This window comes from Elephas maximus, chromosome 15 (assembly GCF_024166365.1).
Source record: "Elephas maximus indicus isolate mEleMax1 chromosome 15, mEleMax1 primary haplotype, whole genome shotgun sequence".
Taxonomy (NCBI): Eukaryota; Metazoa; Chordata; class Mammalia; order Proboscidea; family Elephantidae; genus Elephas; species Elephas maximus.
Window position 1 is genome coordinate 41440222 of NC_064833.1, and position 15515 is coordinate 41455736.

Below are 15515 nucleotides of genomic sequence, written 5' to 3' on the forward strand. Positions count from 1 at the left end.
AGGGATTTTGGCAATGAAACCACCTCCCCAGAACGCTAAGTGCAGTAATTAAATTTTATTGTGATTTTTAAATCTAGTCAGTAGCAAATGAGTTTAAGCCAGTATGGAGAGGTGCAATAAATGTTCTTTTAAAGGATTCCTCTCTGGAGTGGGGGCTTATTGATAAGCACCCAAGGGCTCCTTCTGCAAAAGGCAGAAATGTGGCTTGTGTGCCCCGCAAATATAAATGAGGGCTTGGGCCCAAATCTTTTTTAGGCTCTTTAAACAAAAGCTCAGTCCCTTTATATTTAATAATTTTTAACTGGTTTATACAGAGTCCTAGGCTGCATATTTGTGTACACTGTATAAAAATATGGAATCGGTTCACATCTCGTGGAGAACCATTAAACGTCCTTCCTGCCTACATCAGCTCAGAGTTTTTTTTGGCGGGGGGGGAGGTGATATTTAAAGGTTTTTGGGTTTTTTGGTGAAAATACACCAAAAAACCATACACCCATGCAACAATTTTTACACGTACAGCTCAATGACAATGGTTACATACTTCACATTGTGCCACCGTTCTCCCTGTCTCTGCCCACACGGTTTCACCACCATCAGCTTAGGCTCTCCGCCTCTTAAAGTTCTCATCTGTGTTTTAACATTACTCTTGTCCATTTACTCTCACATAGATAATTCTTTAAAAGAGCACAATGCTCAAGGTAAACAGTCTTTATTAAATGAGCTAAATTGTTATTTAGTTTAAAGATGACTTCATGGCATAGTTTCGGTTCAAGGCTTAAAAGTTGTTTCTAGGCAATAGATTCAGGGGTTCTCCCGGTCTCTCAGTTTAGGATTTGATGTTTAACTATTTTATACACTGGTTTTATGCACAGATAAACAGGACTAATTCTTAGCAACACGAGGAGGATATCAAATTTTACCACTGCAAATAAAGCCTACATCTGTTACTCTCTTCCTTATTGGTGGCAGCCCCCTTCTCTCTCTTTCCTCCTTGCCCTTCCCTTAAATGCAACTAATTCCCATCATGCTCTACAGCCCTGCACGACGTTGAGATGTTTCTCCTAAGCTTCCTGATCTCCCTGTGATTCTGCTTTTTGTGCCCCACCCCTTTGGCTACCACCCCTGCTGGGTTTTCTCTCTCTCTTTTCCTTCCCTTCCTCTCCATCTCCCCCCAGCACAGAGACTGCATCCCTGAACACACAGCCTTTAGTCCTATAGTCTCAAGCTTTGAACTTCGGTTATCTCAAACCTCAGTGGGACAGGAAGAGAAAACAGCCACCTAAGAACTGAGAGCAAGACAAGGGAGGAAAAGGATTAATGGGAGCGGAGAAATTGGAAAATCACAGGGAACCTTAAATTTGGTACAGAAGGGTGAAGATCCTGGAACAAGGAAGCCCCAGCTTTTGTTCTGTGTAACTCTGTGTGTTGTAAAAATAATAATAATAATAATTAAACCACAGGTGATACTGGGGACAACTACCAGTCTTGAAAGTGAGTGACTGAAAATACTGGAAAAATAAAGTGAAGAAAAAAAAATTTTTTTTTTTTAGTTCAATAAAAGCAATAAGGTACTAATACGTTCTTTCAAACAGACAGGTTACTATTTATGCCTAATTACAGGTCTCTCAATAATTATGTATACAATTAAATATAAGATTGACTGTAATCAGTTTAGTTGATTACGACAATAAGCAGTTCTTGTTATTTGTTGCTTAGATAACGTGATCTTCTGCTTATAAAATAATAGAGGAAATGGATGGGAGGGGTGAGCCTGAAGAGGGAAGAAGATTAGTACTGAGATCCTGGTCATTTCTCATCTGTCTTTTAAATTTTTTCTGTAAATCTACCCATGTAATTGAGAAAATGTATGGTTACTTACTAATTATATCTTATGCAAATTTATGGAAATTAGAGAAGAAAGCTAAATTCCTTAAAGTGGACTGTTCGAGGGCAGAGCTCAGAATCTGCTTTGTAGTGGGAGGAGGGAAGGAAGAGAATGACCATCTCTTCAGTTGGGAGAGCTGTTTATTTCTGGATTTCTTAGGCTTTTTTGCTGAGTAGCTGCTTGAAAAAGATGATCTCAGAAAAGATGGTAAAGCTAGCTGCAGAGAATCCAGAAATGGTAAGTGCTCCTATCTGTGTATATTTTCACTTGAAGTTCCCACTATCAGCTGACACTTGGAGACCAAATTACATTGATGAATTCCCTGGGCCAGCAAATCTGAACCTCGAGGGAGGAATCCAAAGGGCACCAACGTAAGCTGCTTTTCCCCCTGGGGACTGGTGAGGAGCTCCATGTGTCAGAAGGGCATGGCGGAAGGAAGCCTATCTTTAAAATTTAAGCCATTTTTCCAACAAGAGGTCATCTTTGGAATGCTTAAGAACCTATAACCCTCTACTCTGTATTCTTTTATTTCTGCCTTCCTCCAAATAGAGGCTTTCTGATTTACCATAAAACCTACATTATAAAGCCAGAATCAAGGGGGTCTTTAATGTAGCAGGGATGGTTTTAAATAAACTCTGAGTTTTGCCTCTAGAAAGAACCCATAGCCCCTTGATACTTCCACGGTGCCAAATTAACGTGCCATTGGCAGTTGGGGAAAGCCATCAAGTAAAAAAAACTTCAAGGTTGTAATTTTTTCTTAATGTAAAATTAAACTTTGCTTTTCTAGCCTACATCTATTCAGTAAAGTTCTAGTAGCTCATTGAAATGAGCGATGGTCGTCTATAAAACAGTTACTGAGATTCTTCTTCTGATTGCCTTATCATCATGGTATAAGCATGTTCCAAATAAGATAGTATGGTTTGATTTTTTAAAATGGTTATGAATGCTAATCCCTGCTTGACATTTGTAAGCATAATTCTTTTGCAAAATATTACATATATTCTTAAAAACATCTTTAAAAGTACAACATGAAACATTTGGAAACTCTTCCTAAAATTTTAATTTAAATTTAGTTAGATAACATCTTTAGTTTCACATTGATCTGTATGTACTTGGCTCTGCAGCTTTTTTCTAAGAAAATAGTTATATTTTATACTTGTTTGTCTTCTAGAATGGAAAAAAAAAATTTTTTTTCAGGGAAAATGAAATTCACCGCCTCTTGCTGTTTGAACAATTCAAAACATACTACCAAAACCAAAAACTAAACCTGTTGCCATAGAGTGGATTCCAACTCATAGCGACTCAATAGGACAGAGCAGAACTGTCCCATAGGGTTTCCAAGGAGTGGCTAGTGGATTCGAACTGTTGACCTTTTGATTAGCAGCCATGCTGTTAACCACTGTGCCACTCTCAAAAACCAAATCCACTGCCATCAAGTTGATTGTGACTCACAGCAACCCTATAGGACAGGGTAGAACTGCCCCATAGAGTTTCCAAGAAGCACCTGGTGGATTTGAACTGCTGACCTCTTGGTTAGCAGCCATAGCACTTAACCACTACACCACCAGGGTTTCCACTGTGCCACTAGGGCTCCTTAGAATGTACTAGAGAGAAGCAAATCAAAGCAATAAAAGAATCAAGGAGGCTCTTTTTAAAAGAGTAATAAAAATCCAACTTCTTATGCAGGATGGCTCCCCTTAGGCTCTGATCATTATGTATTTATGAGAATGAAGTAGAAAGAGAAAAGAAAAGTAATTAACTGAAGGAGCCCCATTAAAAGGCAGAAGTATTCTCCCATGGGGATGAATAAAACGTAAGCTACTTGATGCAGGAAATACTTACACAATGAATAGTAAAGAGTTTTCTCAACAGAATGGAGAGTGTGGGGATCTATTTAAAGTTTTCAAGAAAAACAACCACACTAAATACATTCCTTAGATTTGCACATGAATTGAAATCTATAATTTATCTCTGTGGCTGATAGCAAAATCAACATATTAGTCAATGCTTGTATTACTTTATCCAAATACCATTTTATTTCTACAAATTTTATTTTATTTCCTTACTTATTTTGGTTCTTGGAAAGAAAAGTTAAGACCCTTACTCTTGAAAATTGGACTCTCGGGGTTTTTTGATCTTGTACGGACAGTCCACATTTCAATCTGAGATTTCATCTACAAATCCCTGGATAGAATGGGTGCCTGGAAGAGAACAGACTGGCCATTAGCTGTTTGAACTCATACTGGCTTTGGGTCCACCACACAAAGTACAGTTGACTAGAACATGGCATTCTGTGGAGCTTAAAGGAACAATATAAATGTGTGGCAGTGTCACTCAATGGTTTTTAGGTAAATGCACAAAGCCTGAACTGACACTTTTCACTTACAGAAGGTGTATATGGGCTATATGACACAGAAGTCTCTGTTTTACAAGGCAGGCTCTGATTCCAAGATTTTTACAAATATGAAGAATCTGGGGAGGAGTGGGGAGAAATTGAGGAAATGGTAACCAAACGAGTCTCATAAATAAAGTAGATGGCCCCTAGAAGCAGATTAAATAGTACTGGTTTTATCCTAATAAGAAGGCAGAAGGGAAAGAAGAAATTTAGTGTTAATTTAACCAGCTTAGCTAGCTTAAGGCAATGCTTTCCAAGGTAAGACTTGACCCATTTATGAAGGGATCATTAAAATTTGAAGTCAAACCAATGTGCTAAAGAAAAATATGAACACACAACACAACAAAAATCATGTTAAATTCTGAAAGGCAATATTAGCCACAAAACAGAAGGAAAACAAAAATAAAGTGTAGCATTCTTAAAGTTATACTCCAACACAAAAGCCTGAATACTCACATACAAAAACCTAAATCAATTTTATTAATATTTGCTATTTTTAATTTAGAGAATAATTATAAGGATTATTTTATTTGAAAATAAATATATTGGTTAGGATTAGGTTTGGCTGCATACATATAACAGAAAACAAAGTAAGACAGGAGAAGTATTTTACAAATTATAATGTAATATTGTAAAAAAAAAAAATAGTAAAACACCTAAGACATTGGAGCATTAATTTCTCGTTAGCTGAGACTTAATAACTAATCTGTTAAACAAGTTATTGAGATAGTTTTACACATATGAACATTTTCACTAAAAATACTAACCTAAAGGAAGTCCTGTGCTTTGGCCTGAAAGCAACAGATTTTACAACAAAATTAAGTTAACAAAAGTCAAGAATCAATTGCTCTTTTCTAGTACCGTTTTATTATTTATCCCACTTATTTTGAAATGTCCACTCTATTTCCTCATGAATAATAAGGAATAATAATTAATTAATTTACCCCTTCCTTCTATCATTTATTATACAAGGAGCCTTGGTTGAACCCTTGACTACAAACCAAAAGATTGGTGATTCAAACTCACCAGCTACTCTTCCGGAGAAAGATGTGGCAGTCTGCTTCCATAGAGATTTACAGCCTTGGAAACCCTATGGGGCAGTTCTACTCCGTCCTATAGGGTCGCTATGAGTCGGAGTCGACTCGATGAAAAGTCAAGCGTACAAGGACAAATATTGTATGATTCTCTTCTAAGAAGACAAGAACAGATAAATTTAGAGAGACTAAGAATCATTGATGGTTACCAAGGAGGTGGGGAAGGGGGCAGTACGCTTTAGACCATAGAGACATGTGATCTGTGGTGATGGGAAAAGTGACACTGAATGTGGATGTAGTGAGCACAGCACAATCAAAGTAAAAACGAGTGTTTGAGCACATATGGATGGATATAAAACCAAAAAACCAAACCCCTTGCCGTCAAGTCGATTCCAACTTATAGCGACCCTATAGAACAGGGTAGAACTGCCCCATAGAGTTTCCAAGGAGCACCTGGTAGATTCGGACTGCTGACCTTTTGGTTAGTAGCTGTAGCACTTAACCCCTGTGCCACCAGGGCTTCCACGGATGGGTATAGACACAATTAAAGAGAATGCTGACAAATTGTGATAAATGTAACTAATGTCAATGAACAATTTGTGTGGAAATTGTCAAATGGGAATCTCACTTGCTGAGTACAATTTCACCAAAAACTCAATTAAAAAAAAAGATTTGATTTGGCGGCAACGGGTAGTGGGGTGTATTTATTTATGCAAAGGCTAGGAACTGAGGACCCAGTGTCCTCAGTTATTTGTTAGAAGAGTTATTCGTTAGAAGAGAAAGGCAGTTATAAAGAGAATTTATAGAGTGATGAGCTCTATGCCATGTTTGAGAAATGCTTATTATATATTAAACATAGTTGATTAATAGTATAGCTCTTCTCTCTTTTAGTAAGAAAAATCTAAGAACTCTTTCCGCCAAGCCCTGGCTAGGTCACCTTTACTAGGTGTGTCCGACACTCTCTGTCTGCCTGTCCAGATCCATCTTGACTCTATTCCACCCCGTTCTGTACCACAGGAGACAGCCTTTTGTGTACCACAGCTTTGCTCTCTGGCTCTGATTGGGTTCACGCAATGGGAAACCCAGTAGGAGTTTGAAGGGTGGGAGGAAGATGAGACTGGGGTATTTATTTCTCCAACTCTGTCCCTGCTGGGTCTCTATGGTTGGCAGCTCCTTCTACTGAGGGCCATAGCTCCTGGCAGTCAGCTTCTCTGTATAGCTACAGCTACTCTATCGGGGTCCAGTAGTAGCTCCTCCCCTTACCTCATCAGGCTTAGGTGGACAAAAAAACAAACAGTTGTCTGTCAAGTTGACTCTGACTCATGGAGACCCAACATGTGTCAGAGTAGAAACTGTGCTCTATAGTATTTTCGATGGCCGATTTTTCATAAGTAGATTGCCAGACCTTTCTTCCAAGGCATCTCTAAGTGGACTCGAACCACCAACCTTTGGGTTAGCAGCACAGTATATTAACCATTTGCACTACCCAGGGACTCCTGTCAGGCCTAAAGGTGGTAAGAATTTCCCCTATGTTCCCTTACTCCCTTGCTGCTAGCCCCTGGGAGCTCCAGCATCCTTTCTCTGGTTCCCCTTACTGGTGCCTACACCTCCATTAAATACTTAAATAATTCTTTTTTTTAAAAAAATCCCCTCAATTACCCCTTATGAGTGTAGCATCTGTTTCCTGCTGGGACCCTGGCTGTTCTACTAGGTTTACCTTATATAAAAAAAAAATTATATACATGAGGTATATTCAAGTGTATTGAACTTCAGTTTGATTCTTCATTTGATTAACAGTGCCCTTTGATTAATCAAAGCCCCATTTGGCTTTGATTCAGCACATGTATTGAAGCTCTGTGGATTATTTCAGGATTTGTAAGTACATTTAATTTCGTGTGAAGTCCTTTTCAAAGCTGTGTTGAATCACAAAATCCATAGGCAACAACCAATATTAAACATTAAGCTTCACTTAACTTTTGGAGACTGGATTTCCAGAACGTTTAGATACTTGCAATTAAGGAGGAGTGCACGGATGACATTCAGGTGCCCCGCTGACTGGCAGTCTTCAAGACCATTAAGAGGATTATTGTGGAAGGGGAAACGTGCTAGTTAAATAGGTTATTTGTGTGCTTGCTTCTCCTGGCTGACATTTTACTAATCTATTTAGCAGATTGAAGTTCCGGAAGAAGGCAAAAGTAAAAGAAACCACATTCAACAAAGCCAGGTCTGTGAGTAAAATTATGTAATTGAAGAGTTGTAATTTTGATGAAGGAGTCCTGGTGGTGCAGTAGTTAAAAAGTTCACCTGCTAACCAAAAGGTCAGCAGTTCGAACCCACCAGCCACTTCTTGGGAGAAAGATGTGGCAGTCTGCTCCCGTAACGATTTACAGCCTTGGAAACCCTATAGGGCAGTTGTATTTTGATGACTCTGTCTCTTTTCCCCTCTAAGCAACCAAAGGCATTCTACCTCCAAGAAAATGCCAGAATTCTGTTTCTCAGAAGCTCTTCCATGTGGGTTGGGCCAATTGGAGGGCCATCACAGAAGTATATTATTCTCATTGTTGTACCCAGTAGGGTTAGGAGAAATGCTTTCCTGAATTTTTGTGTAGAAAATTTCCAAGAAGAGCTTGAATCCTTTAGTGACTTTCTTCCACACTCCATGTGTTTTTTTGAAAATCCTCTTTCTAGTTTGTATATTTTAGTTTTATGGATTTTCTGTAGTATACTCTGTACAAAACAACTTTTAAGTTTATAAAATACTTTTTTTGAGCCTTTAGGTTTGCTGTGCAGATAACTATAAAAGTAAAAATCATAGCAGAGAACATCAGTTTCCAGTTGCCAAAAAAAAAACAGTTGCCATTGACCCCATGTGAAAACATTACTGGGCGCTTAATTATGTGCGAGGCACTCTTCTAAGCTCTTTTATATTGAACTCATTTATCTTCCTTTAACTCATTAACTCATTCAATTAGCTCACTTATCCCTGGGTGGTGCAAACAGTTATCTGGCTGGGCTACCAACTGAAAGGTCTGAAGTTTGAGTCTACTCAGACGTGCCTCGGAAGAAAGGCCTAGTAAGCTCCTTGCAAAGAATTAGCCATTGAAAACCCTACGGAGCAGGTTTACTGTCACGCACATGGGGTCACCATGAGTTGCAGCTGACCCAACAGCAACTGGTTATCCTTACCACAACCCAGTAAATCAGTTGAGGAAACTGGGGCACAGAGAGATTAAGTGACTTGCCCAAGGTTGCCCAGTAACCACTGGCAGAAGGGCGTAGGCAGCCTGACTCCACAACAGTCCCCTTAACCACCTTTTCTAATTTGTCCTTGCTAAGTTCAAATCCTCGTGTAGATGAACAAAATACAGGTGACCTTCTAAGTAGCATTTGAGTAAATTTTATCACTGACCCTTGTTCCTTAGTGAACAAGCTCAGAAAAAAGCAGTAAATGCAAGCTTTCTCTGTTTCATAATTACAGCTGGCTGGCTCGATTTTCTGGCTGGCTAGATTTTCTGGCTGGCTAGATCAGAGACAAGACAGAAACTCCACCGCTTATGGGCTGTGTGTGTTCAGGCAGATCAGAAACCTAGATGTATGGAAGGGACTCCTGAGGTGCTTATTAAAATGCAGATTCCTGGATTTTAATGAAAAGACTGATTCAGTAGATCTGGGGTTGAGGCCTTGAAAATCAGCATTTCTAAGGAGCGCCTCAGTGAGAAACACTGCACCAAGCTTCAGTTTCTTCACCTGTACAACATAGGTGGTAATCACGCCATCGTTTAAATGTATACACACTTTAGCAGCTTACTGACAATACAGAGCTATGGTTCTCAACTTTGGCTGCACTTTAGAGTCAGCTGGGAAGCTCTAAAAAGTCATGGTGACAGGGTCCCATCCTTAGAGATTCTGGTTTAATTGGTCTGGGGTAACTGGACAATGGAATTTTTTAAAACTCCCCATATGGTTCTATGTGCAGCCAGGATTGAAACCATTATCCTAGAACAGCGGTTCTCAAAGAGTAGCTCCTGGACGAGCAGCATCAACCTCCTCTGGGAACTTCTTTGTTGTTGTTGTTAGGTACCATGCAGTCAGTTCCAACTCATAACTATCCTATGTACAACAGAACAAAACACTGCCCAGTCCTGTGCCATCCTTGCAATCGTTGCTGCGTATGAGCCATTGTCAATTCATCTTGTCAAGGGTCTTCCTCTTTTTCCCTGACCCTCTACTTTACCAAGCATGATATCCTTCTCCAGAGACTGTCCCTCCTGACAACATGTCCAAAGTACATAAGACGAAGTCTCTCCATCATCCCTTTTAAGGAGCATCCTGGCTGTACTTTTCCAAGACATATTTGTTCATTCTTCTGGCAGTCCATGGTATATTCAATATTCTTCGCCAACACCATAATTCAAAGGCATCAATTCTTGGGAGCTTATTAGAAATGTAAATTCTCAGGCCCTACTCCAAACCAATGGGAACAGAAACTCTGGGGGTAGGGCCCAGCAATCTGTGTTTAACAAGCCCTCCAGGTGAGTCCGAGCCTGCTCAAGTTTGACAACCACTGTCCTTGAGCAACAGACAACACAACACACAACATAACTGAGGTCAATGTGGATGCTAATTGAGCTACCCTCCTAAAACAGGCAAGCCTACCTCATGATTTGAACAGGGCTGGCATTTCAGAAGGGGACCTGGTGTTCAACTATATTGAATTCCAATTTATTTATTTAGCAAAACTTACCCCGAGCCAGCCATTGTTATGGGTGCTTTTTATGTATAGGTGCAGTGGTTAAGAGCTACGGCGAGCTATGGCTGCTAACCAAAATGTCCGGAGTTCGTATCCACCAGCCGCTCCTCGGAAACTCTGTGAGGCAGTTCTACTATGCCCTATAGGGTCACTATGAGTCAGAATTAACTCGACAGCAACGGGTTTGGTTTTTTTGGAGCGGGGGTTGTGTATAACTCATTTACTCCTCATAACAACACCCAAAACATAACAACACAGAGACTATTATTATCCTTGGTTTATAGCTGAGAAAGGAGCTCAGGTGGTGCGGTAGTTAAGCACTTGGCTTCTTACTGAAGGAACTGAAATACGGAAAGGTTAACTAACTTGCCCAAGGCCACATAGCTTGCCAAGCAGGAACTGAACCCAGGTAGTCTGCCTCCAGAGGCCGTTCCTTTAACCACTCTGCCATGGGCCTCTATTAAGAAAAATCCCTTGTAGAAGATTTTTTGTCAGCTGTTGAGTTGCCCGCATTTTTTCTCCCCACCAGGGCTGAGGCCTAGTCTCTGGGCCCTGTCTGAAGGCCAACTATTTACTTACTGAAAGTTTATGGCAACCATAACCTCTTCAGATGTTTTAGAATAAGAACAATGCTTTTAAAAGTATGTTTTTGTGTGGGGCTCCACTAAAAATTTTGGGTGAAATTAAAAATTGAATGTCACACAGCTTTGAGAGAGTGGAAAGGGACAAGACAGCAGAGTTCAAGTATTACCCGGATGGCATCCCAGGGCTTGGAAAGGTACTCCGAACATATCTACCCTCTCATACCAGCAGGCGGCGCTCTTCTCAGCCCTAACAGATGTACGGTAGCCACTGAGTCAGTTCCAACTCATACTGACCCCCGTGTGTCAGAGTAGAACTGTGTTCCATAGGGTTTTCAATGGCAGATTTTTTGGAAGTAGATCACCAGGCCTTTCTTCTGAGGTGCCTACAGGCGGACTTGATTTCCAATCTGTTGGTTAGCACACGTGCATGTCAACCTATTGCACCACCCAGGGACTCCAACAGATGCACACCTACCCAAAAATAAAGCTTCTGCCAGATAAAACCTCTTAAAATAACCATTACTTAAAAAATATAATCTTTCTTTTACCCTTTTAATATTGTTTTAACTTCCCTAGATTTTCTTTATTATTGTCGTTATGAAAATTGTTTCCTCTCAGGTCCATTCTGACCTCTCTGTGTTTACTTTGCAGTGGAAAAACTATTCTAATTTTCTACCAAGAAAAAGCAAGATTTCCATTAAGGTAGCTGAAAATGACTGTGTTTTTGGGACCATAAAGGAAGAAGATCTTTGAAGAGAAAGTCTCACTTGTTAAAACGTCCTCTAAGGCTTTCTCAAGACTGTTAAGGGCTTGGGGTTGAAGGTGGGCTTCCTTACTTACTACCAGTTGAAGAAATTTGACTCCCTCCCATGTTTTGGCCACTAAGATTTTTTGGCACAAAGTTTTATTTATCAAGTCTCCGGCAACATAAAGTTCTACGTAGGAACCAGAGTTATACAGTTTATTTTTAATGACTTATAAATGGCAAGTCCATATCAAGTAATATCAAGCTCATTCCATTTTTTTCCTGAAATAAATGTTTACTGATTTCATTCTGATATTACATGAATGAAAGGCTCTTTATGAAACACTATAAATGCAGTGAGTCTAGAATGTTCACATCTTAGATGTACTTGAGCATGGAGATAAGGAAACTTATTGACTGTTTAAGAGTTTTAAATACTGCAACTGTTCAGAATTGTGCTGTGAAGGCATTTGGGGTATTATAGTAAAATAGGACACATTAAACCAAAAATAAATCAAACAGGTTGCCATCGAGTCAATTCCGACTTGTAGCAACACCACAGGACAGAGTAGAGCTGCCCCACAGGGTTTCTAAGGAGCGCCTGGTAGATTCGAACCACTGACCTTTTGGTTAGCAGCCATAGCACTTAACCACTGCACCACCAGGGTTTCCAAGGTACATTAGGTAGGACATATCTCCCATAGAGTCTTGTGAGCCTGTTTATTTGGGGTTAAGTTCTAAAGATATGACTCATCAGCAGAGAAAAATAGGCCTCTTTCTAAGAAATGGAATCACGGAAAAAGAAATCTGGACTTTACAGATCCACCCAGGAATCACAGCAAGGAGATGAAATACTAATTTGTTTCTGTAAATAATTCTGAGCCTACCAATATGGATGTACTCAAAGGTGCAGGCTCTCCAGTGCTGTGTGTCTACACAGTTGCAGCCGCACTCTGTCCCTAGAATAATGAACTCGGTTCAGTAAGCGCCATGGTCTTCTTGATTGTTTTGAGTTTTTGAGTTTTGTTTTGGAAAGCAGCATTTGACATCAGACGCCTGACAAGTCTCTTGGCTTTAAAAATATGCACTTTCTCGCTAGAATTTTCCTTCATTCAAATTTATGAGTTTCAGTAATCTGATGGTAATTAATGTAATTATGTTTAGAATTAAGACCACAATAAGAGAAAAGGATGGTAGAATCTATTCAATTGTATATAGTGTGATATTCTAATGTTCTTTTCTAACTGGGTCATGTAACTAATTGTATAATAAATATGAAATACATTCTAGTGAGTATAGAATTTACTAGTGAAAATTCTGTGAATAATCTTTCTGAAATGTACAATCTATTAAAAACCCTTTAGTACTTTGTAAATCAGTCTACCCAGAGCTTTCAGTGCCGTAAAGTTTGGTATTTATATTTGAGGCCGTAGTAGGATATTTTTGCAGAGGGGAACCACAAACATACCAAATCATCCATGGTGAGTGTATTCATGGGTTAACATACATTTTCAGATTGAAATGGAAGTTTATCTACTGTTTTGCCAATTTAAGAATAGTCAAGATCTTTATTATTTTGTTTTTTAATATTAAACACCTGCACAGTGTAAGGGACTATTGTAGACACTAGAAATTCAAAGAGAATTTGTATTTCAAGTGAGAAGACCCATCTATTAGGTTGAATAGTATGAAATTGAAGTTCTTAAAGGTCAAAAATGGTTAAATGTTGTCAATTTCACATTTCAGCTTCATAAAATAGTAATCCCAAACAACATGTGTTGATTTTCAACTCATAGCAACTCCGTGTGAGAGTAGAACTGCTCCGTAGGATTTCAGGAAACCCTGGTGACGGCATAGTGGTTAAGTGCTATGGCTGCTAACCAAAAGGTCAGCAGTTTGACTCTACTAGGTGCTCCTTGGAAACTCTATGGGGCAGTTCTACTCTGTCCCATAAGGTCGCTATGAGTCAGAATCGACTCAATGGCAACGGGTTTGGTTTGGTTTGTTTTTTTTAATAGGGTTTCCCAGGTTGTAATCTTTATGGAAGATACCCTTCCGGTGCAACGGTTAAGTGCACACCTGCTGACCAAAAGGTCAGTGTTTCAAACCCACCAGCAGAATCCACCAGCCACTGCATGGGAGAAAGATGTGGCAGTCTGCTTCTGTAAAGATTTATAGCCTTGGAAACACTATGGGGGTGTTCTACTCTGTCCTATTGGGTTGCTATGAGTCAGAATCGACTCCAAGGTAATCTTTATGGGAGCAGATCATCAGGTCTTTTCTCCCAAAAAGCAGCTAGTGGATTTAAACCACTGACCTTTAGGTTAGCAGCCAAGCACTTTAACCATTGCACCACCCGGGCTCCTTAGACAACATGTAGTAAGTGTCAAATGTGTAGTGTAGACCTGTGTGTCAACGGAAGTTGAGGGGGCAATCACAGGAAGAGGGGCTTTGAAGAAAGAGTAGAGCCAGGTACGGCAGAGGTGGGGGACACACTGCAAAGAATGGAAGGAGAGGCACAGATGGGAGAATGAAGATGGGGTTTGGGAAACTCCAAGAAAACCTCTCTGTGCTGGCAAAGTTTTAGGGTAAAGAAATAATAGGAGATGCAGCTAAAGAGGTAAGAGAGGTTTATCACCAATATCCAAATATGAGAAGAAAAAGAGGTGGGGTAAAAGTACATCCCAGGTTTGGAAATGGATCGTAAAAACGCACAACTTGAAAAACATAATCAGTGTTACTGAATTGCACATGTAGAAATTGTTGATACGGCATACGTTTTGTTACGTATATTTTCACTACAATCTTTTTTTTTTTTTTTTGAGTGCATTCCATAGTATACACTGTGAAGAATAAAGGAGCTGGAGTAGTAGAAAACAAAATTCAGAGTTTCCTTAGTAAAATGACAAATTCCTTGAAGTTAGAAGAAGGGGCTGTTAAGTTAGCCCTTTGGGGATTACTGGGCCTATCCTTTTCTAGAAAAAGTTTGGGGGGGTTGAATCATTTCTGGATCAAAACACTTAATCGTTGAGAAAAGAAGTGTGAACTCCAGCTGTCACAGTGATCTTCTCTGCCGCAAGCCCTGGGGCAAGATGGCAGGTGAGACGTTGTCATTCCTGGGGGTGATGTCTTCCTTCTGCCAGTGGTGCTGCTCCACCAAGACCCTCCTGACGGTACAGCCGTCCCAGCAGTGGAGAAGACATCAGCTAACATAACACCTTCATAAAGGTAGGCCAACGTTGATACCCTTAAAGTAACTTGTGAGGTGTGGCATAGCTTTGGAAATTACCTCCATATGCTTTAGCCTACAGACTCCTCATGTACTTGCAAAAGTGGCTCCTATCAGCCACATTTTCTCCTGATACGCCTACATTCACCAACATCACTTCTCTCCACTTGCAGATACCCATATGTGTCTCTACTGCTGTTCATACTTCTAAAATAGCTAGCATGAGCAATCTGCCCATAGGCAGACACGCTCGAGTTTAAACACTTAACAAAAATTGTTATTGTTTTTGTTAGTTGCTGTCGAGTCAGCTCCTGCTTGTAGGGACCGCATGTACAACAGAAAGAAATGTTGCCCAGTCCTGTGCCATTTTCAGGATCGTTGATATGCTCAAGTCCATTGTCATAGCCAATGTGTACTTTTAGTGCTTTCCAACCTAGAAGGGTTATCTCCCAACACTGTATCAGATAATATTCTGTTGTTTCCCACAGGGTTTTCATTAATTACCAGAAATAGATTGCCAGGCCTTTCTTCCTAGCCTGTCTTAGTCTGGAAGCTCAGCTGAAACCTGTCCACCATGGGTGACCCTGCTGGTATTTGAAATACAAGTGGCATAGCTTCCAGCATCATAGCAACATGCAAGCCACCACAATATGGCAAACTGACAGACTGGGGGTGATTAATAAAAATAAGAAGAGAAATGGGCAGAGCTGGTTAGGCCCCCGCTGCCTGAGCTCCTCTGCGTCTTATTCAGGGAAGCACATGCTGACTTTGAAGAGCTGACCAGCTGGAGCTCAGTCTAGGTCAGCCTATGGAGAGCTTACCACTTGCTCACATCCCCATGTGGACAACTGAGATGCAAATTTTATGTTAAACGTTTCAGTTAAAAATTATCT

The 15515-nt window shown here is 40.1% G+C and overlaps 1 protein-coding gene across 4 annotated transcripts in view; it reads left to right on the forward strand.

Moving 5' to 3' along the window:
• Positions 1-11731, forward strand: part of SNX31 (sorting nexin 31) — a 67855-nt gene extending 56124 nt beyond the window's left edge. For 3 of the 4 annotated variants that reach the window (XM_049854173.1, XM_049854176.1, XM_049854175.1), the window contains 3 exons: positions 2045-2122; positions 7482-7538; positions 11300-11731. In XM_049854173.1, the coding sequence (XP_049710130.1) occupies positions 2045-2122; positions 7482-7538; positions 11300-11401 (237 nt within the window). In that variant the 3' untranslated portion in view covers positions 11402-11731. The remainder of the gene's footprint in view (positions 1-2044; positions 2123-7481; positions 7539-11299) is intronic. The other variant, XM_049854174.1, reaches the window with a different exon arrangement.
• Positions 11732-15515: the final 3784 nt, after the last annotated feature.